General features: G+C 45.0%; 1 protein-coding gene across 1 annotated transcript in view; it reads right to left on the bottom strand.

The window, feature by feature from the left end:
• Nucleotides 1-26826, bottom strand: part of NUP62 (nucleoporin 62) — a gene marked incomplete at its 5' end in the record, with an annotated part of 873863 nt that overhangs the window by 149441 nt on the left and 697596 nt on the right. The window contains one exon of the mRNA XM_044076211.1: nucleotides 10390-10524. Coding sequence (XP_043932146.1) covers nucleotides 10390-10524 — 135 coding nt within the window. The remainder of the gene's footprint in view (nucleotides 1-10389; nucleotides 10525-26826) is intronic.

Here is a 26826-nt window from a genome sequence, read left to right as displayed (position 1 = left end):
AGGCATGGATTTTTATGGAAGAAAGAGACAGGCCCTTGTGAAGCATCTCAGTTAAGAATTGCACAATCTGAGGTAAATTGGGCACTGCTGTGCTCATCCCTTGAGATTGATTCCAGGCACAGAATCTTTTCCATTTGTCAGCATAAGATTTTCTAGTACTAGGTCTTCTCGCCTCCAGAATGACATCCATCAAAGGTTTGCCGAGGGATGCTAAGGGTGAATTTAAGTGATTAGCCAAGCTGCAAGATTCAATGTTTGGAGCTGAGGGTGCAAAATTTGGTTCTCCTGCTGAGACAGTAAGGAAGGTGTCTGAGGCAGGTGCCATGGTGAAATGTGTGACACACTGCGCAGGAGTGGGTACCAGTGTTGGCGAGGCCAGTCTGGAGCAATCAAAATCATTTTTGGTTTGTCCTGTTTGACTTTTAGTAGAACTTTGGAGAGCAGAGGCAGAGGGGGAAAGGCATAGACTGATTGGTTTTTCCAGCTGAAGGACAGAACGTCCACTTTCCAGGCTTTTTTGTGATGACTTCTTGTGCAAAATTTGTCCAACTGGTAGTTCTGGGGTGAGGCAAAAATATCTATGTCTGGGCTCCCCCATTTGCGTGTCAACATGTTGAAAATCCGTGGTTCCAGTTTCCATTCGTGTGGGTCCATGAGATTTCTGCTTAGTTCGTCTGCCAGAACGTTCAGCTTTCCTGGCAGGAATTGGGCTTGTACTTGGTAAATCAAGGCAGTGTTCCATAATGCCATGACTAGTCTGGAGAAGGGGTAGGAATGTGTGCCCCCCTGCTTCCACATAACCGTGGTGTTGTCCGTCTTTATCAGTAATTGTCCTGGATGAAGGTAGTCTTTGAAAGCTGTCAGTGCATTCTGTACAGCTAGCATTTCTTTTTGATTGATATGAAAGTGCATTTGATTTGGGCTCCATTTGCCCTGAATGCACTTCCCTGCCAGATGAGCCTCCCATGCATAGTCTGATGCGTCTGTAGTTAGGATTTGGGCGGCAGGGGGTGGTGTGAATGGCAGTGCCTTGTTTTGGTGGCAGGCCTTTGCCCACCATATGAACTCTAGGTGCAGGCAAGGTATGATAGGAATCATTGTTTCCAAGCTGTGACAATGTTGACTCCATAAACTTTTTAAGTACCACTGAAGTTTCCTCATATGCAGTCTTGCATATGGAATTAGAAGAATGCTGGAGGCCATGAACCCCAAGGCTTGCAGTATTTGTCTTGCAGATAGCAGGGTTTTTGTGGCCACCTGTTTGAAGTAAGTCACCAAATGAATTTGCTTTTCTGGCATAAGGAAAGCCATCTGGGCAGTTGTATTCAAGCTTGCACCCAGGAATGTAATTTTTTGAGGGGGTACCAGTTGAGATTTCTTTTCGTTTATGGTGTACCCTAGACAGATTAGAACTCTTTTTACAAATGCCAGATGTTTTAGATGTATGGCCTGGTTTTCTGCCTGAATTAGACAATTGTCCATGTATGGATATATTTGAATATTTCTTTGCCTGCAAAATGCAATTACTGGAGCCAGGCACTTTGTGAATACCCTGAGCGCAGTAGACAAGCCAAAGGGCAGTGCAGAGAACTGGTAATGCATGCAGCCTGCTTTGAAGCGTAGGTATCTTCTGCAAGATCCCCTGATTGGGATATGCAGGTAAGCCTCTTAAATCTAGAGTTGCCAACCAGGCATCCTTGCCTAGCATAGGAAGTAACTGGTGAAGAGTCAGCATCTTGAATTTTGGAATATCCAGAAAGGTGTTTAGAGTAGACAGGTCCAGAATTGGACGCCATGTATTGCCTTTTCTGGGTACCAGGAAAAGTCTGGAATAGAAACCTTGTCCCTTTTCCTCTTCTGGTACTAGTTGAATAGCCCCCATGTTTAGGAGGGAAAGTACTTGTTTCTGAGCCTCTGCCCACTGATTTGGGGGCAGGTCTGGCCACCCGTTTGGAGTTGGCAGCGTGTGGAAATGAAATCTGTATCCCTGGGACACTATTTAAAACCCATTTGTCCTGGGTTATAAGTTGCCAGTTGCTGGAATGGAGAGCCAGTTTTCCCCCCAAAGGGGCGGCTAAGAGGTAAGTGCTTGGTAATTTCAAAGGAAAGTCATTGAGACTGTTTACCATAGGGTGGTGCCTTGTTGTTTCCAGATTTGGAAGTGGAAGCATCCCATTGCTTAGTTCTGAAAGTCCCTTGGGACTGTAACCTGGTGCTTTTGGAATGTCTGGGTTTAGCTGGAGTGGCCCTGGAAGGAGCTGGAAAGGACCAGTTCTTAGTAGGCCAGTGCCAACTAAATCTAGGAGGTTGTACTTGTAAGAAATCTTTCACAGTTTGCATAGATTTAGCTTTATCTTCCATCTTTTTTAGAACTTCTTCAGCCTTATTGCCAAACAGGCGGTCCTGCTGTAAAGGAGCATCCAAAAGTTTTGCTTTAACATAATCGGGCAGAGATTGCACCTTAAGCCAAGCATGCCTTCTAAGCACAGACCCAGTAACAGCAGCCCTGCAAGAGGCCTCTAAAGAATCAAAACCACATTGTAAAGTATGTTTGCCAACTTGTTCAGCTGAATGTAATAAATCCTGTAAATCTTTATTTTCCATACAGTCAGAAACCAACATCATTTTCTGTTTAAACAGTCCCATGATATGCTGTTGATATTTTAGCATATGGAATTGACAATTTAAAGCCCTGATTGCTAAGGTTGCAGAATTATAAACCTTTTTACCCCATCTATCCAGCGCCCTGGAGTCTTTATCAGAAGGGGTAGGATTTTAGCAGTAGAAGCCTTAATGCCCTTGGACCCCTGGGAAATGGTTTCAGGGTCTGCAACAGGATTCCTGAAAAGGAATTTGTGGGACTCAGGAACCCTGTAGTACCTGTTTGGTTTGCTAGGGGCTGGAGGCAGGGAATCAGGGGCCACACTTGATTCTGAAAACACATCAACAATGTCTAGTACAGGAGAGGTATAGCCAAAGGCCTATGCTGAGGAAGAAGGAAATCCCTAAGCCTCTTTTTGGATTCAGAGAAATCCTGACTTTCCCAGTGGAAATGCTCCTTTAAGGTATGTAAAGTTTTCCCAAAAGAGAAATCCTCAGGCGGAGAGGCAGAGGGAATTGAATCCTCTGCATCAGAGTTCTCATAAGTAGGTATGAACAAATCCAGATCATTAGAAGAGTCAGAAGAAACAGAGTCCTGTTTAGAAGATTCATAGTCAAGTTCAATCCTAGGCCTCTTGGAGGGGGGGTTGACTACCCTGATTAGAGTAATTAAATCTTCAGACATTTTGATCATTTGTTTTTTAGGCATAGGGGCCTGAACATGTGGCCTGGCTATCGGTTTTTTTGACAAAGATCGGGAGTTAGGTCTTAGTACTGAAGGAGACAGTTTAATATGCAAGTCTGTAGGCCTGAATACACCCTCAGAAGCCGGTGCCTGCTCAGCAGCTCTGGACCCATCCAAGGTAGAGACATGCGTGGGCTCCATATGTGAAGCATCTCGAGGCATACCGAACTCCGAATGGGTCTCAGTAGAGGCCTGCGAATCAGAAGTAGCAGGTAATCATGGGCTGTGAAAGCACCTCACTGAGTACCAGCGAAGTGGTGACTGGCTTAGGAGAAGCTTCGTCGGCAGTTTTGGACCTCAGCGGCCTGTCTTATTCTTTGCGTTTTTTTCAGTATTCCGGTAGTCGGATGGCTAACAGACGTCATTTCTGGATAATTAAACCTGGAGCCGAAATATTTAGAAGCAAAAATGTACAGACGACAGATAGTGCGCTGATTAACTAATGCACAAAACTGACAGCAAGGTACATCGTGGTCAGGGCCTAGGCAAGGAATACAGTACAAATGAAAATCCTCAAGAGGCACTTGCTTCCCACAAGTAATGCAATTATTAACTTTTACTGACATCATTAAGGAGCAAGAAAAAGTTTCCCCAACAGGGTACTTTGCTTTTAGTTGAAGACTTTGGTTCTGAAACTTGAAAACAAAAATTTCAGGAGTCGGCCGACCGGCATTTGCGAACTGCTTCTGCTTCGGGCACCGCGCGTTCAAGAAAGACTGATGTAATGGCGTTGGCTGCATGTTTTATACCCTTGACGACCTGACGTCATGGAAGAAGGGACAGCAACCGATGCAGGACCCAAGACTTTGTTAATCAGGCCGACTGAGGGCAACCTGCTAGCAGATTACCCAAATGTAATGACTGCAACAGTGAAACACGATGAACATCAAGAAATTTATACTTGGCCTGGCACCCATGTCCCTTACAGACAGAGGTAGGTTATAAATGCCTGGCCCTCAATGTCCTATTTGGATGCAGGACATCATTACTCTTTCAGGAAAACTTGGTTAGGCTTAGAAAGACCCCTCGAGTCGTTAGCCTAGTAAAAGTCAATGAATCTATTAATCTAAAACCCTCAGCAGCCATCAGGGTTTTGCAGTTATTTCAACCCTACCCCACTCGTGGCTGAAGTGAATACCCATCATCTCAATCTTACCCACTGGTGGTTGAAGTGAATACCCCTAAGCTCTTGCTGGGGCACAAGGCATGTGTGTACTCCCACATCACCTTGGAATAAACATGCTCATTCCTACACCCACTGCTGTTAAGCAAGATTCTGACTGCAAGAGAGCAATATGGCTGCCCCCTGCACATTGCTTTGAGCACCTCAGTTACTAGTAAGACCGGTTGTATAGCTTGTAGACAGGCCTTCCTCGCTGGGTACATGCTGCAAGCTACCTAAAGAAATATCTGTAGACTGCGCCTAGAGGCAAAGACTAGAATTCTGAACTTTAGATATGTAAAGCTGTAAAATGCTTGCAGAAAACACACAACCCGTCCATGAATGTAACCTATCCAAATACCTAAAGCTCTGGAAAAAGTACAGTTGTGTACACTTACCATAAATGCAGATGTTAGAGTGTATTCACTGTTGCAGTCATCACACTTGGGTTATTTACCTGCAGGTAGCCCTCAGTCGGCCCGAATACTAGAGTCTTAGAATTTCTGCATCGGGTGCTGTCGCTTCTTCCATGACGTCAGGTCATCAGGAGTATAAAAACAGGCAGCTGACACCAATACATCAGTTTTTTTTTGCCCCAAATGTCAGGAGCTCCCAAATAGGGAGCTAGTATATGGTGGGGAAACACCACCAGTAAAAAGTAAATACCAATACCATTAGGAATAGCCATAGAGAGGAGAGATAGAGAAAACCAGGGAGCTGGAGGGAGGGAAACCAAAACTGCAACAGTGAATACGCTCGAACATCTACATTTAAGTGTACACAACTGTACTATGTTCTTCGTGTTTCACTGTTGCAGCCATCACACTTGGGTTGATTCCCAAAGCTAAGGAAGGGTGGAGGCAGTCAAGAAGAGTTAGGGCTGGCTAGTAGGCCTTGCAAGACTGCTGTAGCAAATGCTGCCATGGATTTGGAAAAGATAGGCAAGTGATAATGCTTGGTGAAGGTGTACAGAACTCCAGGTTGCAGCTTCCAGAATGTCCCTGGTATGGACTCCCCTGAGAAATGCTGTAGAGGTAGAAGTAGCCTTAGTGGAATGTGTTCTGACCCTCTGAGGGGCTGGGTTTTACATGGTGCTTGTAGCAGAAATAGATGCAGTGTGCTATCCATTTAGAAAAGGTTTGTTTTGAATTAGCCTTGCCCTCTGCCCCTGTTGCAAAGCTGACTAGCAGCTGGTCAGATTTTCTGAAAGGCTCAGTCCTATCAAGGTAGAACCTGAGCTGTCTGCGTACGTCCAAAGAGTGAAGGATCCATTCCCCTTTATTCTGAAGGTTAGGGAAGAAGGTTGGCAAATGGATGGATTGGTTTAGAGCCACACTGGACACCACCTTAGGCATAAAGAAAGGGTTAGTCCTGAGGGAGACCCTGTCAGCATGGAAAATAATAAGGGGTTCCACAGCCATCAGTGCCTGTAACTCAGACACTCTAGTTGAAGTGATGGCTAGAAGCAAGGCTGTTTTCCAAGAGAGGAATTTTAACATTGCTGAAGTAGCACGTTCAAAAGGGGGAAGCGTGAGCTTTTCCAGTACAAAGTTAAGGTCCCAAGCAGGGGTGGGTGCTCTCCTTGGGGGCCATAACTTGTTAGCCCCTCTCAGGAACTGTTTGATGAGAGGATGAGAAAATAGTGGTGGCTCAGTATTGTAATGAGCTGAAATGGCAGAGGCATGAATCTTAATGGAGGAAAAGTATAGGCCTCCGTGGAGTAGCTCTGCTAGGTAATCCAGGATTAGAGGTATGGAGGGCACTGCTGTGTCCTTTGCTTTAGACTTGAATCCAAGAACAATATCTTTTCCACTTTTTAGCATAGGATTTCCTAGTACTAGGCCTTCTGGCTTCAAGAATGACATCCAGCACCTGTTTGCGTAGGGTTGCTGGTGGAGTATTCAAGGAATAAGCCAGGATGCAAGATTTAGGGTTTGCAATTGTGGGTGCAAACTCTGTCCCTCCTGCTGTGACTTTCATGGTAGGGGTCTGGTGTAGGTGCCAGGCTGGCACCGTTGTCAGACTGCGCAGGAGTGGGTACCAGTTCTGGCGTGGCCAGTCCGGGGCAATCAAAATTGTCGTTGGCCTGTCTTGTTTTATCTTGAGTAGTACTCTTGAGAGAAGGGGCAGAGGAGGAAAGGCATAGATTGAGAAGTTTTCCCATTGAAAGGATAGGGCATCCACCTTCCATAGCCCTGCTGTGAGGGTTCCTGGTGCAGAATTTGCTTAACTGGTGGTTGTCGGAAGAGGCAAAGAGATCCACCTCTGGGGTCCCCCACCTCTGGATCAGTAGGTTGAAGATACTGGGCTCCAATTTCCACTCGTGAGGGTCTAGGAGTTTTCTGCTTAAGTCTGCCAGTGAATTTTGTTTGCCTGGCAGGAATTGAGCTTGTAGATGGACTTGGTTGTCCAAAGCCCTGTTCCACAGGGCCATGGCTAACCTACAGAGTGGGTAAGAATGGGTGTCCCACTGCTTGTTTATGTACCACAAAACTGTGGTGTTGTCTGTTTTTATCAGCGGTTGTCCTGGAAGGATTAGGTATTTGAAAGCTGTCAAGAGCGTTCTGTACAGCTAGCATCTCTTTTTGATTGATGTGCAGGAGAATTTGCCTTGGGCTCCAGTGGCCCGGAATGCATTTGCCAGCCATGTGAGCCCCCCATGCATAGTCTGATGTATCTCTGGTCAGGGTTTGGGCGGTGTGGGGTCGAGTAAAATGCAGTCCCTTGTTGTTGCAGTCTTGCATATGGAATTAGCAGAACACATGAGACCATGAACTCTAGGGCTTGCAGTATTTTTCTTGTAGATAGCTAGGTTCTGGTAGCCATTTGTTTGAAGTAGTCTGTCAGATAGACCTGTTTTTCTGAAGTGAGAAATGCCATCTGGAAGCTTGCTCCCAGGAATAGAATCTTTTGACTGGGTACCAGTTATGATTTCTTTTCGTTGATGGTATACCCCAATGAAGTGAGAAGGCGTTTTACATATGCTAGGTGCTGAAGCAGCAATTCCTGACTGTCTGCCTGAATCAGGCAGTCGTCCAAGTACAGGTAAATTTTGATATTTCTCTGCCTGCAGTATGCAATGGCTGGAGCCAGGCATTTTGTGAATACACTGCGTGCAGTAGATAAGCCAAAGGGAAGTGCAGAGAACTGATAATGCATAGATCCTGCTCTGAAAAGTAGATATTTCCTGCATGACTCCCTTATGGGGATGTGCAGATGAGCTTCTTTTAAGTCTAGGGTGACTAACCATGCATCCTTGGCTAGCATAGGGAGAAGCTGTTGCAGGGTAAGCATCTTGAGTTTTGAGACCACCAGGAAGGTGTTAAGAATTGAAAGATCCAGGATTGGGCGCCAACAACCCTCTTTCCTGGGTACCAGGAATAGTCCGGAGGAGAAACCCTGACCCCTTTGCTCTACTGGAACAGGCTGAATAGCTCTGCTATTGAGCAGGGAAAGTACTTGGTTTTGAGCCTCTGCCCACTGGTTTGGAGGAAGGTCTGGAAACCCGCTTGGGGTTGGCAGTGAATGGAAATAAAATTTGTACCCCTGGGATACAATGTTGAGGACCCATCGGTCCTGAGTGATGGACATAAAGTTTTTTGCATGAAGGGCAAATTTTCCTCCTAGGGTCACAAGCAATTGGGCAGGGCTGGTAAGCAAGTTGAGAAGTCATTGTGAACTTCTTCCATTGGGGGGTGGCTTACCATTCCCTGTTTTAGGGGTGGGGGCACTCCACTGCTTAGATCTCTGCATACCATGAGACTATAGTCTGGGTGGTCTATTACCCCTGGGTCTTGTTTGGGAAGGCCTGCAGGGGGCTGGAAAGGCCCAGTGTTTTGAAGGACAATGCCTACTGAATCTAGGTGGTTGCACTTGTAAGAACTCTTTAACAGTTTGCATAGCTTTAGCTTTTTCTTCCATCTTTTTAAGAACTACTTCTGCTTTGGTGCCAAGCAGTCCTTACTTAAAGAAGCATCTAGTAATTTGGATTTGACCTGATCTGGCAAGGTCTGCTCCTTCAGCCAAACATGTCTTCTCAGTACAGAGCCAGTGACTGCAGCCCTGCAAGATGCTTCTAGGGCATCAAAACCACACTGCAAGGTATGCATACTAACTTGGTTTGCAGAATTTATAAGCTCTTGCAAATCTTTATCTGGAAATATTACCATTTTTTGTTTAATTAGTTCCATAATATGTTGCTGGTACTTCAGCATGTGAAACTTGCAATTTAATGCCCTGATAGCAAGAGTTGCAGAGGTATATACCTTCTTACCCCATCTGTCTAATGCTCTGGAATCCCTGTCCAAAGTGGTACGATTTTTGGCTGTAGTAGCCTTAATACCTTTAGGTCCCTGGGAAATGATCTCTCGATCAGCAGTAGGATTCTTGAAAAGAAACTTGTGTGAATCAGGCACTCTGTAGTACCTGTCAGACTTCCTAGGGGCCGAAGGTAAGGTGTCTGGAGTAAGACTGGATTTCCCTGAAAACATCATCCACAACATCCAGGACATGGGGTATAGTTAAAGGCCTGTGCTAAGGCAACTCTAAAAATTCTGAGTCTCTTTTTGGACTGAGAATAGTCTTGGCATTCCCAATGGAAATGCTCTCAAAGTATGCAAGGTTTCACCAAAAGAAAAGTCCTCTAGAGAGTCCTCTGGAGGGGAGGTAGAGGGAATGGATTCCTCTGCATCTGAATCCTCAAAGGCTGATAAGGGCATGTCCTGATAATCAGAAAGGTCAGAGTCATCGGACTCCTGGTCTGTAGAATCTGAAGGCAACTGAATTCTTTGTCTCTTAGCAGGGGAAGGCTGGCTTCCCCTAATTAGCGTAATAAGGTCTTCAGCCATTCTAAGCATTTGTTTTTGTGGCATGGGTGTGCCTGAGCATGCGATTTGGTCATCAGTTTTCTAGGCATAGTGCGCACTCTGGGCCTAAGAAACTCGGTAGCTTTGGCTAAAAATGAAGCTGGTTTGATTCGAACTTCGGTAGGACGAAAAACACCCTCAGAAGCCGGTGCCTGCACAGCTGCTCCGAACCCATCCAAGGTAGAGACATCCGCTGGTTCCATAGTTGAAGCATCTCGCGGCATACCAGATTCTGAATGGGTCTCAGCAGAGGCCTGCGAATCCACAGAAGTGGGCATCAGGGGCTGCAAAGGCACCTGAGTACCAGCGGACTGGTGACTAGCTTAATGGAAGTGCCGACAGCAGTTCTGGACCTATGCGATCGCTGTCTTTATCCTTACGTTTTTTTCAGAAGATCGGTAGTCGGATGATTTACCGAAGCCATTTCGGAATATGGAGAACAAGAGCAAAAGAATTTAGCGAAAAAGATAGCCTGACGACAAATGGTTCGGGCGTTAAGGCACAAAACTGACAGCGAGGGACGTCGTAGTCTGGGCCTAAACAGGTGACGCAGTAAGAATGAAAATCTCTGTGAGGTATTTGCTTTCCACAGGCAAGACAATTGTTAACTTTTGCTGACATCAGTTAGAGCAAGAAAAAAGGATCCCCAACGGGGTACTTAGCTTTAGAAGACTTCAGGATTATCAACTCAAAAATGAAAATTTCAGGTAGCGGCCGACTGGCACTTGCGAACTGCTTCTGCTTCGGGCTCCTCCTCGGCAAGAAAGACTGGGTAATGGCATTGGCTGCCTGTTTTTATACCCCTGACAACCTGACATCATGGAAGAAGCGACAGCACCCTACGCAGAAATAGTAAGACTCTGGTATTCGGGCCGACTGAGGGCTACCTGCAGGCAGATAACCCAAGTGTGATGACTGCAACAGTGAAACGCGAAGAACATTATAGGGTTCTTGAAAACACTTTCCAACTTAAAAAGAAAAAAAAATTCATGAGTTAAGATGCAACACTGTCTTACGTTCTCTCGCGCTCTTCATCTGCATGCTGTAGGTATATGGTACCAGTCTGCTCTTTCACAGACTCTTCCAGTGGGCAAAGGAGGTCTTCCAGCTCCTTCTGCTGGGAAAGGATGAAATCCAACTCTTGATCCAACCTGTAGCAGACAGCAAAAGAAAAAAAAGACCGAGTATGAAAATCAATCCCATGTATGACTAAATAAAAGGCTTTTCAAATGAGGTACAACAGCTTGCATGTTAAAATAAAAACGGGGATTTATTGCATCATTTACTGTTACACTGTGCACCTCTCCTCAGTTTACAGTTTACCACTTACTGTTTTGTTTGCTACATCTTATCTGAAGAGGTCAGGTAACAAATGCAGATAGGATTACGAATGGATATTTAGTGGTGGAGTACTTTATGTAAGGGGCAAGCCACCCATTCTCCATGTGGAGGACTACGCTCCCCACAAAGTACAGTTGTGCTAAGTGTCTGCCACAACTGCAGATATTTCAAGTCTATTCACTGTTACAGTCATCAGTTCTAGGATTCCTGCATGCAGAAGCCTGATAGCAGGACCAGCTTCTACTGCTTTAGCTTCATCCAATTCCCACCAACACAGGCATCAGAAATCATTTAGTAAATGAAGGGTAAGTCAATGCAATCTTCTGATCTTTCATGTCCAGGCTGGACAAGAAACTTTTCTTATACCAAAGAGCACAAGTGGGCCTAAGAGACTTATCTCCCACTACAAGTGTTCACCCATTAGACAATAAAGTCCCTCTCCAAATTCTATGCAGAATCGAACAAAGGAAGCAGATGGAACATAGGAAATGAACTGAAGAGGGTAGCCACCCTAACCACAAGATGCCCATGCAGGATAACAGAGGAGATGACGGGAGGGAATAGGGACAGCAGTAGTGAATATAGTGAACACAAAGTTCACAACTGTAAGATGTTCATCATAACGTTCACTGTAGCAAGCATCACCTGTGAGAATACTCATAGGGCATAATGACCAGCAGGTGGCTGACTTTGACTGGACTATCAGGGCAGTAGGCCTTGGAGAATGGCTGCTGCAAAGTCTACCCTGGCTCTACATGCAGAGCCTACATTGCAACATTTGAAGATGTGGACAGAACACCAGGTAGCGGTTTCCTAAACTGATTGGGAAATGACGCCGCTAAGAGTGTTGTGGGGGATGCAGTGGCTCTAGCGGGATGTGCCTTTACATGGTCTGGCACTCATTTCCCATGAAAAGACAGTCCATTTGAATGGGAAAGCCATTTTAACAGGCTTTGCTTACTAAAAGATTTCCCCTCCCTGCCTTTTGTAAAGGAAACAAAAAAGAAGTTATGTACTCACCATAATTTTCCATCTGAGTAGTTGTACTTCATTTGTCTTCAACCTGTGGGTCTACGGATCCGAATCGGATAGGACAAGGCTGCATCACTAGCATATGATCTGAGCTCCAAGCTCCTCCCCTTACTCATAATGCCCCATTTCTCCTTCTTCCCTTCAGATCGAGTTTGCTGCTCAACAAAACATAAGCCCGAACCAACAAGGCCTTACTACTACTGGCACATTAAAATTCCTCAGCCAAGTATAACAAGGGACGCCTCTGGAATGTACATCTCCCATATACAAGGCCAGGACAATACTGACAAGGTCGGGGATAGGAGAGGGGGATGGTTGAAGACAAATAAAGTACAACTACTCAGATGGAACGTTATGGTGAGTACATAACTTCTTTATTTGAAGTAGTTGACTTCATTTCGTCTTCAACCTGTGGGACAGTCTCCAGCTACTAGCATCTGGGTGGCCCCTCATGGAAGGATATTCCGGAGCACCACTGAGCGAAAGAATGCCCTCCTCCTAGATACCAAGTCTAGTTTATAATGTGAAATAAAGGTATGAGATGAGGATCAAGTACTTGCAGAACAAATATCTTCCAGCAACACCCTGGACCAAAAAGCTGCTGAAGTAGCCACAGACCTAGTGGAATGTGCTTTGGACCTGACCCAGAGGAGAAATTCCTTTGTCAGAATATGCTTGAATAATACATTGGAAAATCCAACGAGCAACAGTCACTTTAGAAATTGGCTTCCCTATGAAGAGCCTTGAGTAAGAGACAAACAACTGATCAGATTTATGAAAGGGCTTTGTCTTGTGCAAGTAAAATCTCAATTGTCTGTGCACGTCCAACAAATGTAATTTGTATTCACCCCTGTTTTGGAAATTAGGAAAAAAGACAGAAAGATTAATAGTTTGATTAATGTTAGCTTCTGACACCACTTTGGGGAGAAAGGAAGGGTTAAGTGTGCAAAGAAACCCTGTCCTTGTGAAAAATCATGTAAGGGACTTTGATGGACAATGCTTGAAGTTCTGACACCCTCCTAGCAGATGTAATAGCTACCAAAAAAGCAGTCTTCCAAGACCGATAATGCAAATCCACCGAAGCTGCAAGCTCAAAGGGAGGGGAAGACTAAAAAGTGAGGTCCCATGGAAGCGTAGGATCCTTCACTGGAGGTCGTAAAAGAAAGGTACCTTTAAGAAAGGTCATGCAAAGTCTAGAAGAGGCTAAGGAAGACATGCTCTCCCCCACATAAAAATTATAAATGGCAGCCAGCTGTACTTTAATGGTAGAGGAACTAGCACCTTATTGAAAGATTCCCGCAAAAAAGAAATCTAACACTGCTGAGACATCCAAGTCTCGCTGAGTCCCACATGGAGAAACTTTTCCACTTGCTAAGATATATTATTTTTCTGGTGGAAGATTTGTGAGCTGCCACCAAAATGCTTTTTTACCGGAGAGGATAAACCAAAGTCCTAATAATCAATGGAAATGGAGCAGCCAAGCGGTGAGTTTCAGACTGTCCAGATCTGGGTGCGGTACCCCGAGGGATGTGAAATGAGATCTGGAACTGGATCCAAGATCCATGGTGGTACTAGATGAGACCAAAAGGAGGGGAACCAGACTTGACAAGGCCAGAATGGGGCAATGAGGATTATGGTATTTTCCAGCCTGTGAGCTTTCTGTAGAAACTTTGGGATGAGAAGTAAACTGAGGATAGGCATAAAGATGAGTGGGAGGCCGAGCATGTACCACAACATCTCTGGGGGCTTCCCCGAAAGGGGTTCAGACCGAAAAACTTGCTGCATTTTGCATTGGAAGGAGATGAGAAGAGATTACAGCAAGGCCGACCCCACTTGAGGAATATCTCTTCTGCTACTGAAGGATTCAGGGACCACTCATAAGGCACCAGAATAGTCCAGCTGAGCTTGTCCGCTGGAATATCCCGGAATGTGCACTGCTACCAGAAAACTGCTGGTGGAAAACGCCCATTCCCACACTCTCATGGCTTCTTGACAAAGGGGGTACGATCTGGTCCCTCTTTGTTTATTGATGTACCAGACTACTGACATGTTGTCTGTATCACAATGGTCCTTAGAGGAAGATGGGCCTGAAGAGCTTGCAACTCTGAAGCACCATCCTTCATCTCCAGGATGCTGATATGCAGACTGGTCTCTGAGTGGGACCACATGCCTTGGACCCTCGTTCCCAAGCAATGCCCCCCCCAGCTGGGAGGCATCAGTGGTCACAGTGGCTTTGGGAAGGGCTGGAAGAAAGGGGCGTCCCCTGACAAGATCCTGGGAAAGAATCTACCAATGAAGAGAGTCCCTGCAAACTCAAGAGCATACCTGTCTACCTGGAAACATCAAAAATCTGGACAAGGCCCATGAAAAACAGGTACAAATCTGTACGCTGATTAACATCAAATTTGCATACATAATTATGTAACCACACCCACTCCAATGGAATTGTGGGATACCAACTTTCAAACGCAAACTGAAGAACAGACAACCAAAATATGGCACCAGAGTCCCCCTGCAGCCATTCCAATGTCCCATTACCTGACTATTTCTCCCCATTTACCATAAACACTAATGTGTGCATACTGCTTTAATTCTACAATGATTATTTGGATTTTATTTTTACATTTTACAGCACAACAATGCACAAACGCCAACAGACATCCGCTAAACTAAGCAATACTGTCTCATAATGAAAATAGACTTGGCATTAAAACTTCTCTGCCCTTGAAACTCACATTAATTGATACAGCAATGAAACCCACACCACATCCAAAGAAAATGCATCTGGCCAGTGGTGGATAAATATTACCTTTGGGATGTTTTCAAATCATTGGCCCATTGCACACAAAACAAGAAACAGACATGCATGTTTCTTTTCTTTGATACACCTTCCTGACTATTAAATTATATTCCTTGTATAATACAGCACACTTGTTAGAGCACATTTTAAATGTATTGTTTGAACATTTTTCCAGTAGCCCGTACTGTAGGCAATGAAACAAAATGCATGAACCAATTAATGACAAAACTGCCCAATTCAGACCATTTCCATCATAAAAGTCTACTTCCACACCCACACTACAAACAGAATGGCAGTAGTGTAAGGCATAGGCATCTTGCACAGCTTCTCACACTTATTTTCAATTTAAGTTTTTTTTTTTTTTTTAGTGGATCTGCGGATCATCTGTTTCCATTTCTTCCTGTCCTCTGCATCATGCTCTTTCACACCAACCGTCTGCATGTCCTCTCTCACCACATCCATAAACCTTATCTTAGGCCTTCCTCCTTTTCTCTTACCTGGTAGCTCCATCCTTAGCATCCTTTTCCCAATATACCCAGCATCCCTCCTCAGCACATGTCCAAACCAATGCAATCTCGCCTCTCTTGCTTTGCCTCCAAACTGTCCAACCTGAGCTGACCCTCTAATATACTGATTCCTAATCCTGTCCATCCTAGTCACACCCAGTGCAAATCTTAACATCTTTAACTCTGCTACATCCAGCTCTGACTCCTGCCTTTTCGTCAATGCCACCATCTACAACTCATATAGCATAGCTGGTCTCACTACCCTCTTGTAGACCTTCCCTTTCACTCTTACTGGTACCCGTCTGTCACAAATCACTCCTGACACGTTTCTCCACCCATTCCACCCTGCCTGTACTCTCTTCTTCACACCTGTTCCACACTCACCATTACTCTGTTGATCCCAAGTACTTAAACTCATCCACCTTTACCAACTCTACTCCCTGCATCCTCACCATTCCTCTACCCTCCCTCTCATTTACACACACATATTCTGTTTTATCCCTGCTGACCTTCATTCCTCTCCTCTCTAAAGCACATCTCCACCTCTCCAGGGTCTCCTCAACCTGGTCCCTACTCTCACTACATATCACAATATCATCTGCAAACATCATAGTCCACGGGGCCTCCTGTCTAATCTCATCTGTCAACCTGTCCATCACCACTGCAATTAAGAAAGGGCTGAGAGCTGATCCTTGATGTAATCCCACCTCCACCTTAAACGTATCTGTCACTCCCACCTCAGTCCTCACCAATGTCACACTACCCTTGTACATATCCTGTACCACTCTTACATACTTCTCTGCCATTCCCGACTTTCTCATACAATACCACAACTCCTCTCTAGACACCCTGTCATATGCTTTCTCTAAGTCCACAAAGACACAATGCAACTCCTTCTGACCTTCTCTGTATTTCTCCAACAACACTCTCAGAGCAAATATTGCATCTGTAGTGCTTTTTCCTGGCATGAAACCATACTGCTGATCATTAATCATCACCTCCCTTCTTAACCTAGCTTCCACTACTCTTTCCCAGAACTTCAAGCTGTGACAGATCAATTGTATTCCTCTGTAGTTACTGCAGCTCTGTACATCACCCTTATTCTTAAAGATAGGTACCAAAATACATTTTCTCCACTCCTCAGGCACCCTCTGACTTTCCAAAATTTCATTAAACAATCTGGTTAAAAATTCCACTGCCATTTCTCCTAAGGACCTCCATGCTTCCACTGGTATGTCATCTGGGCCAACAGCCTTTCCATTCTTCATCCTCTTCATAGTTGTCCTTACTTCCTCCTTGCTAATCTGCTTCACTTCCTGATTCACTATCCCCACATCATCCAACTTTCTCGCTCTCTCATTCTCTTCATTCATCAGCCCTTCAAAGTACTCTTTCCCCTCTACTCAACACACTCTCCTCACTTGTGAGTATGTTTCCCCTCACTGTCCTTTATCACCCTTACCTGCTGCACATCTCTCCCAGCTCTGTCCCTCTGTCTAGCCAATCGGTACAGGTCCTTTTCTCCATCTTTAGTGTCCAATCTCATACAGCTCTCCATATGCCTTATCCTTGGCTTTCGCCACCTCTCTCTTTGCCATGCGCCTCATCTCTTTATACTCGTCCACTTTCTTCATCTCTTTGACAATCCCACTTCTTCGCCAGCCTCTTCCTCTGTATACTCTCCTGTACTTCTTCATTCCACCATCATGTCTCCTTGTCCTCCTTCCTCTGTCCAGATGTCACACCAAGCACCTTCCTAGCAGTCTCCCTTACTAGCTCTGCTGTAGTTACCCAGCTATTCGGTAACTCTTCATTACCTCCCAGTGCCTGTCTTAACTCTTCACTGAACTCCACCTCACAATCACCCTTTTTTTAACTTCTACCATTTAATCCTTGGCACTGCTTTCACACTCCTCCTCCTCTTCTTGATCACCAACGTCATCCTACAGACCACCATTCTATGCTGCTTAACTACACTTTCCCCATCACCACTTTACAGACTCCAATCTCCTTCAGACTGGCCCTCCAACATAGGATATAATCCACCTGTGAGCATCTTCCTCCACTCTTGTACATCACCCTATGCTTCTCCCTCTTCTTAAAATACATATTCACCACAGCCATGTCCATCCTTTTCGCAAAATCCACAATCATCTGACCTCCTGCATTCCTCTCCTTAACACCATACCTACCCATCACTTCCTCATCCCCTCTGTTCACTTCACCAACATACTCACTGAAGTCCGCTCCAATCACTAGTCTCTCACCCTTGGGTACACTCACCACTTCATCCAACTCGCTCCAAAAATTTTCTTTCTCATCCATCGCACACCCAACTTGTGGAGCATATGCACTAACAACATTCATCATTACACCATCAATTTCAAGCTTCATAAACATCACTCTATCAGACACTCTCTTCACCTCCAAAACACTCTTGGCATACTGTTTAGTTAGGATAACTCCTACCCCATTTCTTCTGCCATCCACACCATGATAGAACAATTTGAACCCGCCTCCTATACACTTGGCCTTACTTCCCTTCCATCTGGTCTCTTGCACGCACAATATATCAACCTTCCTTCTCTCCATCATATCAGCTAGCTCTCTCCCTATACCAGTCATACTGCCAACATTCAAAGTTCCTACCCTCAGTACTACACTCCTAACCTTCCTCCTCACTTCCGGCCTTCGGGCATGCCCTCCTCCTCTAGGGAAATAGATCCATTGTCCTTGGAATGACTGCAATCGTAGATACAGTGTGATGTAACAAGTTATAATAATTAGCCAAGGCAAAAACAGTGTGTGTGTGTGTGTCTGTGTGTGTTTTGTGCCAATAGTGGAGAGCTACGGTGAGAAGTGAGAAATGAATTTGTATTCCCTCATTATTGGCTTTGTCCAGGTTTGTGGTGCTAAGAGGTTGAGAGCTATCGTGAATGAGAAGTGAGAACTGAATTTGTATTCCCCATTATTGGCTTTGTCCAGGTTTTTTGTGCTAAGAGGTTGAGAGCTATGGTGAGAAGTGAGAACTGAATTCACTAAATGATAGCCATTAAGTTTCAGTCTTCCTATCTTTCACGAAACTGCTGATTTGGCATAGTGGTATGTTGCTCTGACTGTAGTGCATAGGGTCCTGGGTTCAAGACTTGCCAGTGAAATGCATGGTGGTAACGCAACATTTTATTCTAGCAACTTTCCAAAATTATACAAGCAATGTTTAAAATGCATCCTTGGTTTTTGACCTACCCCAAAAATAAAAACTGAAATTGAAATTAAGTGTGAGAAGCTGTGCAAGCTGCCTATGGCTTACACACAACTGTCATTCTATTTATAGTGTGGATGTGGAAGTAGACTTTTATGATGGAAATGTTCTGAATTGGGCAGTTTTGTCATTACTGGTTCATGCATTTTGTTTCATTGCCTACAGTACAGCCTACTGGAAAAATGTTCAAACAAATTTAAAATGTGCTCTAACAAGTGTGCTGTATTATACAAGGAATATAATTTAATGAAGTCAGGAAGGTGTATCAAAGAAAAGAACACGTCTGTTTCTTGTTTTGTGTGCACGGGGTCTTTATCCACCACTGGCCAGATGCATTTTCTTTGGATGTGGTGTGGGTTTCAATGCTGTTTTAATGAATGTGAGTTTCAAGGGCAGATCATTTTTAATGCCAAGTCTATTTTCATTGAGAGACAGTATTGCTTTGTTTAGCAGATGTCTATTAGTGTTTGTGCATTGTTGTGCTGTAAAATGTAAAAATAAAATCCAAATAATCATTGTAGAAGTAAAGCAGTATGCACACATTAGTGTTTATGGTAAATGGGGTGAAATAACCAGGTAATGGGACACTGGAATGGCTGCAGGGGACTCTGGTGCCATATTTTGGTTGTCTGTTCTTCAGTTTGCATTTGAAAATTGGTATCCCACAATTCCATAGGAGTGGGTGGGGTTATGTAATCAAGTATGCAAATTAGATGTTAATCAGCATACAGATTTGTACCTATTTTTCATGGACCTTGTCCAGATTTCTGATGTTTCCAGGTTGAGATGTATGCCACTGAAGGATTCTTATGTGTAGCTGAGCAAGGGGTAGGAAAGTGATTATGGCCTCCATGGACTCCAGTGCCCGGAGAACTGTGTCTGCTGTAGGAAGCTGAACTCTGAGGATGCGTGAGACATGAACCCTGAGGTTGAGTACCCTTTCTGCTGTGAGGTAGACTTTTTAGTATCCAGCCGAGCACCAATGAACTCCAGAACATGAAAAGGAATCAGTGAAGATTTGCTGATATTGATGGTGATGCCCAAGCTGTTTGCTAATAATAGGAAATGGTCCCTGGCACAGCAGAGTAGATGCTTGGTGGGAGCAGCAAAGAGCCAATTGTCCAGGTAAGGGAAGACCTGAATTCCCTGAAGCCTCAGGTGAGCCGCTACAACTGCCATCACACTTTGGTGAGCACCCTGGGGGCTGTGGTGAGATCAAATGGGAGGGCTCTGAACTGAATGGCTCCCAGCTGGAAGTGGAGAAACTTGCAGGAGTGTCTGTCCATAGTGACATGATAGTATGTGTCCTGGAGGTCGATTGAGTACGTCCAGTCTTTCTCCTGCAGGTAGGGCAGGATGGACTGAAGAGTGACCATCCGGAATTTCTCTTTGGCTACTGACAGGTTCAAGGTGGATAGATCAAGGATGGGTCTTAAGTCCCCCTGTTTTTTTGGCACTAAAAAGAACCTGGAATAAATGCCCAATCCAGACTGGTCTAGGGGGATGGATTGGATGACATTTTCTGAGCAGCTTGTCGATTTCTAGAGCTGCTGCCTCCCTGTGTGCAGTTGGAACGTCTGGGAGGCATTTTGGTGGGAGAGGTGCTTCGGTGAATTGGACGAAATAACCTCTGGATATAATTTACAATACCCAACAGTCTGATGCTAGGGACTCCCATGCCGCTGGGTGTAGTGAAAGGCAACCCTCCCGAATGCCTCCAGTAAGGGGCAACCAGGCAGCCCTTCAGGGCTGCTATGCAGGTCTGTCCGAGAAAGGTTCTCAAGACCCAGAATTCCTCGGACCTTCTCTGACTCTTGGATGGCATCTGTCATAACCCCCTGCCTCTGGGGGAAGGTGAGTCCTGAGTGTACCGGGAGAACTGAGACTTTCGGAACCACATCTTCCTTGTCCCTCCCTTGGTGATTCCTAAAGAAGGATCTTTGAGGGGCAGAGAAGCGGATTTCTATGGCAGTGTCCTCCCCACTCTGTACCAGTGTGTCACGAACTATTTTCCCAAACAGTGACGAACCATCAATAAGGGGCATTTGCAAAAGACGCCTTGAAGGGTTCCATGAACTGACAGCTGGAGAACCGGCTGCCCTGGCAGCTCCCGCCATAGCATGGGAGAGAAGACGCATGGACGTGTTAGCTATCGCTTTGAGTGGCCATCTGCGGAGAAAGTACAGTTGTATACACTAACCATAAATGTAGATGTTGAGTGTATTCACTGTTGCAGTCCTAACAAATGGGTTATCTGGCTCCCGGTAGCCCTCAGTTGGCCCGAATACCAGAGTCCTCGGTATATGACGTCGGCTGCCATCACTTGTAAAACTGATGTCAGAAAGTACAGTTTTGTACCTACCAAAAATGTAGATGTTCGAGTGTATACACTTGCTGCAGTCATTACACTTGGGTTATCCTGCCGTCAGGCGGTTCCCCAGTCGGCCTGAGTTCCAAAGTCTTGGTCCGGCATGGGTTGCTGTCGCCTCTTCCCTGACGTCAGTGCGACGGGTATACAAGATGCAGCAGACACCATTTTCTTCAGTTTTTCTTGCCCCACATGTCAGGTAATCCCAAATGGGTAGGCAATTCAAATTGCTAATAAAACATAGATAGGAAAGGCAAACAACTTTTAGTTACCAGCAAATACTCCCCATAGGTAGTAAAGGGTAGAAGACATAGGTAAGTACCAGCAATTAAGAGGGGAAGGAGGGAGGGTAACCTGGACTGCAGCAGTGTATACACTCGGACATCTACATTTATGGTAGGTACAAAACTGTACTATGTTCATCGTGTTACACTGCTGCAGTCATTACACTTGGGTAGAATCCCAAAGCTGAGGTAGGGTGGCTGGTTCTATAAGGCATTAGGTGAGGCTATAAGGCCCTGCAGCACAGCAGTGGCGAAGCCAGCTCTGGATTTAGAGTATAAAGGCAGATGGTAATGCTTGGTGAAAGTATGCACATAACTCCATGTTGCTGCTTCCAAAATATCCTTGGTATGCAGTTGAAGTGGCTGTTGCCCTGGTGGAGTGAGATCTAATGCTGCCAGGTACAGGTTTCCTATGGTGTGTGTAGCAGAAACGTATGCAATGTCCTATCCATTTTGAAATAGTCTGTTTTGAAATGGCTTTTCCCTGTGCTCCTGCAGCATATGCTATCAGTAATTGCTCAGATTTTCTGAAAGCTTTGGTTTTGTCCAGGTAGAAGCGTAACTGCCTGTGAATGTCCAAAGAATGCAGTAGTCTCTCCCCTTTATTCTGTGGTTTTGGATAAAAAGTTGGCAAGTGACTAGTTTGGTTTAGAGCCACACTTGAAACCACCTTTGGCATAAACGTAGGGTTAGTTCTTAAAGACACCCTGTCCTGGTGAAAAATGAGGAAAGGCTCCACTGCCATTAGTGCCTGTAATTCTGAAACTCTTCGAGCGGATGCTATTGCCAGGAGCAGAACAGTTTTCCAAGAGATATATTTTAATTCTGCTGTGTTAGCTGGCTCAAAGGGAGGTAAAGTTAATTTTTCCAAAACAAAGTTGAGGTCCCAAGTTGGAGTAGGTGCTCTACGGGGCGGTCTTATGTTTTTAGCCCCTCTGAGGTACTGTTTTAGCAAAGGATTAGAGAAAATTGGTGGATCCGTGTTGTAATGAGCAGAGATGGCAGAGGCGTGGATCTTGATGGATGAAAAAGAGGCCTTTGTCCAGCATCTCAGTTAAATATTGTAGAATCTGAGGAATGTTTGGGACAAGAGGGTCAAGGCTGTGAGCCTGGTTCCAGGCACAGAATCTCTTCCATTTATCCGAATAGGCTTTCCTGGTACTAGGCCTTCTGGCCTCCAGAATGATATTCATAACAGCTTTGGAGAGAGGCATTGCTTGCTTGACTAATGAATTTTCCATGCAGCTAGGTTTAAGGTCTTTAGCTGACTGTGAAGTATCTGATTGTTGTGCTGAGTCAGCAGATGTGGGATGTGAGGCAATATCCACGGTGGTTCTTGTGCTAAATTCTTTAAGATTGGGTACCAGTGCTGGCGAGGCCAGTCTGGAGCAATCAGGATCATCTTTGGCTCTTCTTGCCTGTCTTTTATGAGTACCTTTGAAGGAGAGGTAGTGGTGGGAAAGCATATACTTGTAGGTTTTTCCAGCTGAATGAAAGGGCATCCACTTTCCATGCTTGTGGATGGTAACTCCTTGTGCAGAATTTCTGTAGCTGACAGTTAATTCGGGATGTAAACAGATCTATGTCTGGGCTCCACCATTTCTGTGATATCATTCTGAATGTTTGTGGATTCAATTCCCATTCGTGGGGATCCATGATGTTTCTGCTTAAGTCGTCTGCCAGTGTGTTTTTCTCTCCTGGCAGGAATTGTGCTTGCAGATGAACTTGAAAGTTTAGAGCTGTGTTCCACAAGGTCATGGCTTGTCTGCAGAAGGGGTAGGAGTGAGTGCCCCCTTGCTTATGTACCACAACTGTGGTGTTGTCTATCTTTAGTAATAGTTGTCCTGGATGCAGCAGGTCCTTGAAAGCTATAAGGGCATTTTGCACAGCTAACATCTCTTTTTGAATGATGTGAAGATGCCTTTGTTCTGCGGGCCACTTGCCCTGAATACATTTTCCTGCCATGTGTGCGCCCCACGCGTAATCCGATGCATCTGTTGTCAGTGTTTGCCTGGCTGTGGGTTGAGTAAAAGGCTGTCCCTTGTTGAGGTGACAAGCTTGAGCCCACCATCGAAACTCCTGTTGAAGGCAAGGAATTAGTGGTATAACTGTTTCCAAACTGACACTGTTGAGACCATACATTCTTTAGGTACCATTGTAGTTTCCTCATATGCAGTCTGGCATATGGAATTAGTACTATGCAAGATGCCATGTAACCCAAGGCCTGCAGAATTTTTCTTGCAGGGAGTTGGGTTTTTGTTGCCATCAATTGAAAGTATTGAGTCAGTTGTCCTTGCTTGTCTGGCGTGAGATAAGCCATCTGGGCCGTTGTGTTCAAGCTGGCACCCAGGAATATTATCTCTTGTGAGGGCACTAGTTTGGATTTCTTTTCGTTTACTGTGTACCCCAGGCAACTTAACTTTTTTACAAACGCCAGATGCTGTAGAAGAATGTCCTTGCTCTCTGCTTGAATCAGGCAGCTGTCCAGGTACGGATAAATTTGAATTCCTTTCTGTCTGCAAAATGCAATTACTGGTGCCAAGCACTTTGTGAAGACCCTGGGTGCAGTAGATAAGCCAAAGGGCAGTGCAGAGAATTGATAGTGCATTGAACCTGCTATGAATCTGAGGTATCTTCTGCAGTTTTGTCTGATGGGGACATGCAGGTATGCCTCCTTGAGGTCCAAGGTCACGAGCCAAGCTTTCTTGCCCAGCATGGGAAGAAGCTGCTGTAGTGTCAACATTTTGTATTGCGGAACATCCAGGTAAGTGTTTAGAGGAGAAAGGTACAGAATGGGCCTCCAGGCTTTGTCCTTTCTGGGAACCAGAAAGAGTCTTGAATAAAATCCTTGTCCTTGCTCTTGTGGTGGTACCTTTTGAATAGTTCTCATTTCCATGAGTGCTGTAATTTGTTTTTGAGCCTCTGCCTATTGATTTGCTGGCAGATTTGGCATTCCTTTTAACCTTGGCAGAGTGTGAAAGTGGAACATGTAACCTTGAGATACAATGTTGAGAACCCATTTGTCTTTGGTGATCCAATGCCAATTGTGATAGAAAAGTGCCAGTTTTCCTCCCAAGGGGGCTGCCAAGAGAGAGTTGTTTGACAGCTGTAATGGGAAGTCATTGAGGCTGCTTTTTATATGGTTGGGGCCGGTCTTCCCCTTCTTTCTGGCCTGGTGCACCCCATTGTCGAGGTCTGTAAGGACCTTGTGGTTGACCTCTACCTCTTGGATGTCTGTATCTGCCCCTTTGAGGTCTGTCTAACAGGAAAGCACCAATTCTTTGTTGGCCAATTTCTGCTAAATCTTGGAGGCTGAACCTGTAAGAAATCCTTCACTGTTTGCATAGATTTTGCCTTATCCTCCATTTTCTTTAATACCTCTTCTGCCTTAACTCCAAACAACACATCCTGCTGCAAAGGTGCATCAGATAATTTGCTTTAACATGATCTGGTAAAGTACAGTTTTGTACCTACCATAAATGTAGATGTTAGAGTGTAAACACTGCTGCAGTCATTACACTTGGGTTATCCTGCCGTCAGGCGGTCCCGCAGTCGGCCAGAGTTCCAAAGTCTTGGTCCGGCGTCGGTTGCTGTCGCTTCTTCCCTGATGGCAGTGCGCCAGGGGTATATAAAATGCATCCTACGCCATTTTCTTCAGTTTTTCTTGCCCCAGATGTCAGGTGCCCCCAAATAGGTAGGCAATACAAATTGCTAGTAAAAAATATAAAAGAAAAGCAAACAACCATTTTTAGTTAGCAGCAAATACTCCCCAGAGGTAATAAAGGGTAGATGACCTAGGTTAGTACCAGAAGGTAAGAGGGGAAGGAGGGAGGGTAACCTGGACTGCAGCAGTGTTTACACTCGAATATCTACATTTATGGTAGGTACATAACTGTACTATGTTCATCGTGTTACACTGCTGCAGTCATTACACTTGGGTGGAATCCCAAAGCTAAGGTAGGGAGGCTGGATCTATAAGGCATTAGGGGTGGCTATAAGGCCCTGCAGGACAGCAGTGGCAAAGCCAGCTCTGGATTTGGAGTATAAAGGCAAATGGTAATGTTTGGTGAAGGTATGCACAGAACTCCATGTTGCTGCTTCCAAAATATCCTTGGTAGGTACTCCTTTGAGGTAGGCAGCTGAAGTGGCTGTTGCCCTGGTGGAGTGAGATCTAGTGCTGCTAGGTACAGGTTTCCCATGGTGTGTATAGCAGAAACGTATGCAGTGTCCTATCCATTTTGAAATAGTCTGCTTTGAAATGGCTTTTCCCTGTGCTCCTGCAGCGTATGCTACCAATAATTGCTCAGATTTTCTGAAAGCTTTGGTTTTGTCCAAGTAGAAGCGTAACTGTCTGTGAATGTCCAAAGAATGTAGTAGTCTCTCCCCTTTGTTCTGTAGTTTTGGATAAAAAGTTGGCAAGTGAATAGTTTGGTTTAGAGCCACACTTGATACCACCTTTGGCATAAACGTAGGGTTAGCTCTTAAAGACACCCTGTCCTGGTGGAAGATGAGGAAAGGTTCCACTGCTATTAATGCCTGTAATTCTGAAACTCTTAGTGCTGATGTTATTGCCAGTAGCAGAGCAGTTTTCCAAGAGATGTATTTTAATTCTGCTGTGTTAGCTGGCTCAAAAGGAGGTAATGTTAATTTTTCCAAAACAAAGTTGAGGTCCCAAGTTGGTGTAGGTGCTATACGGGACGGTCTTATGTTTTTAGCCCCTCTGAGGTACTGTTTCAGCAAAGGATTAGAAAAAATTGGTGGATCCGTGTTGTAATGAGCAGAGATAGCGGAGGCATAGATCTTGATGGATGAGAGAGAGAGACCCTTGTTCAGCATCTCAGTTAAGTATTGAAGTATCTGAGGAATGTTTGGGACACGAGGGTCAAGGCTGTGCGCTTGGTTCCAGGCACAGAATCTCTTCCATTTATCAGAGTATGCTTTCCTGGTGCTAGACCTTCTGGCCTCCAGAATGACATCCATAACAGCTTTGGAGAGAGGCACTGCTTGCTTGACTAGGGAATTTTCCATGCAGCTAGATTTAAGGTCTTTAGCTGGCTGTGAAGTATCTGGTTGTTGTGTGCTGTGTGAGCAACTGTGGGATTTGAGGCAAAATCCAGGGTGGTTCTTGTGCTAAGTTCTTTAAGATTGGGTACCAGTGCTGGAGTGGCCAGTCTGGTGCAATCAGGAACATTTTTGGCTCTTCCTGCCTGGCTTTTATGAGTACCATTGGAAGGAGAGGTAAAGGAGGGAAAGCATATACTTGTAGTTTTTTCCAGCTGAATGAGAAGGCATCCACTTTCCATGCTTGTGGATGGTAGCTCCTTGTGCAAAATTTCTGTAATTGGCAGTTCTTTGGGGAAGCAAACAGATCTATGTCCGGGCTCCACAATTTTTGTGTTATCATTCTGAATATTTGTGGGTTCAGTTCCCATTCGTGTGGGTCCATAATGTTTCTGCTTAGGTCGTCTGCCAGTGTGTTTTTCTCTCCTGGCAGGAATTGTGCTTGCAGATGAACTTGGTAGTTTAGAGCTGTGTTCCACAAGGTCATGGCTTGTCTGCAGAGGGGGTAGGAGTGTGTGCCCCCTTGCTTATGTACCACATAACTGTGATGTTGTCTGTCTTTAGTAGTAATTGTCCTGGATGCAGCAGGTCCTTGAAAGCTATAATAGCATTTTGTACAGCTAGCACATCTTTTTGATTGATGTGAAGATGTCTTTGCTCTGTGGGCCACTCGCTCTGGATACATTTTCCTGCCATGTGTGCTCCCCAGGCGTAATCCGATGCATCTGTTGTCAGTGTCTGCCTGGCTGTGGGTTGAGTGAAAGGCTGTCCGTTGTTGAGGTGACAAGCTTGTGCCCAC

This window comes from Protopterus annectens, chromosome 7.part0 (genome assembly GCF_019279795.1).
Source record: "Protopterus annectens isolate FY-2018-M chromosome 7.part0, PAN1.0, whole genome shotgun sequence".
NCBI classification, from domain to species: Eukaryota; Metazoa; Chordata; order Ceratodontiformes; family Protopteridae; genus Protopterus; species Protopterus annectens.
Note: the sequence above shows the minus strand (reverse complement) of the source record. Positions and strands in the feature narration are given on the sequence as shown.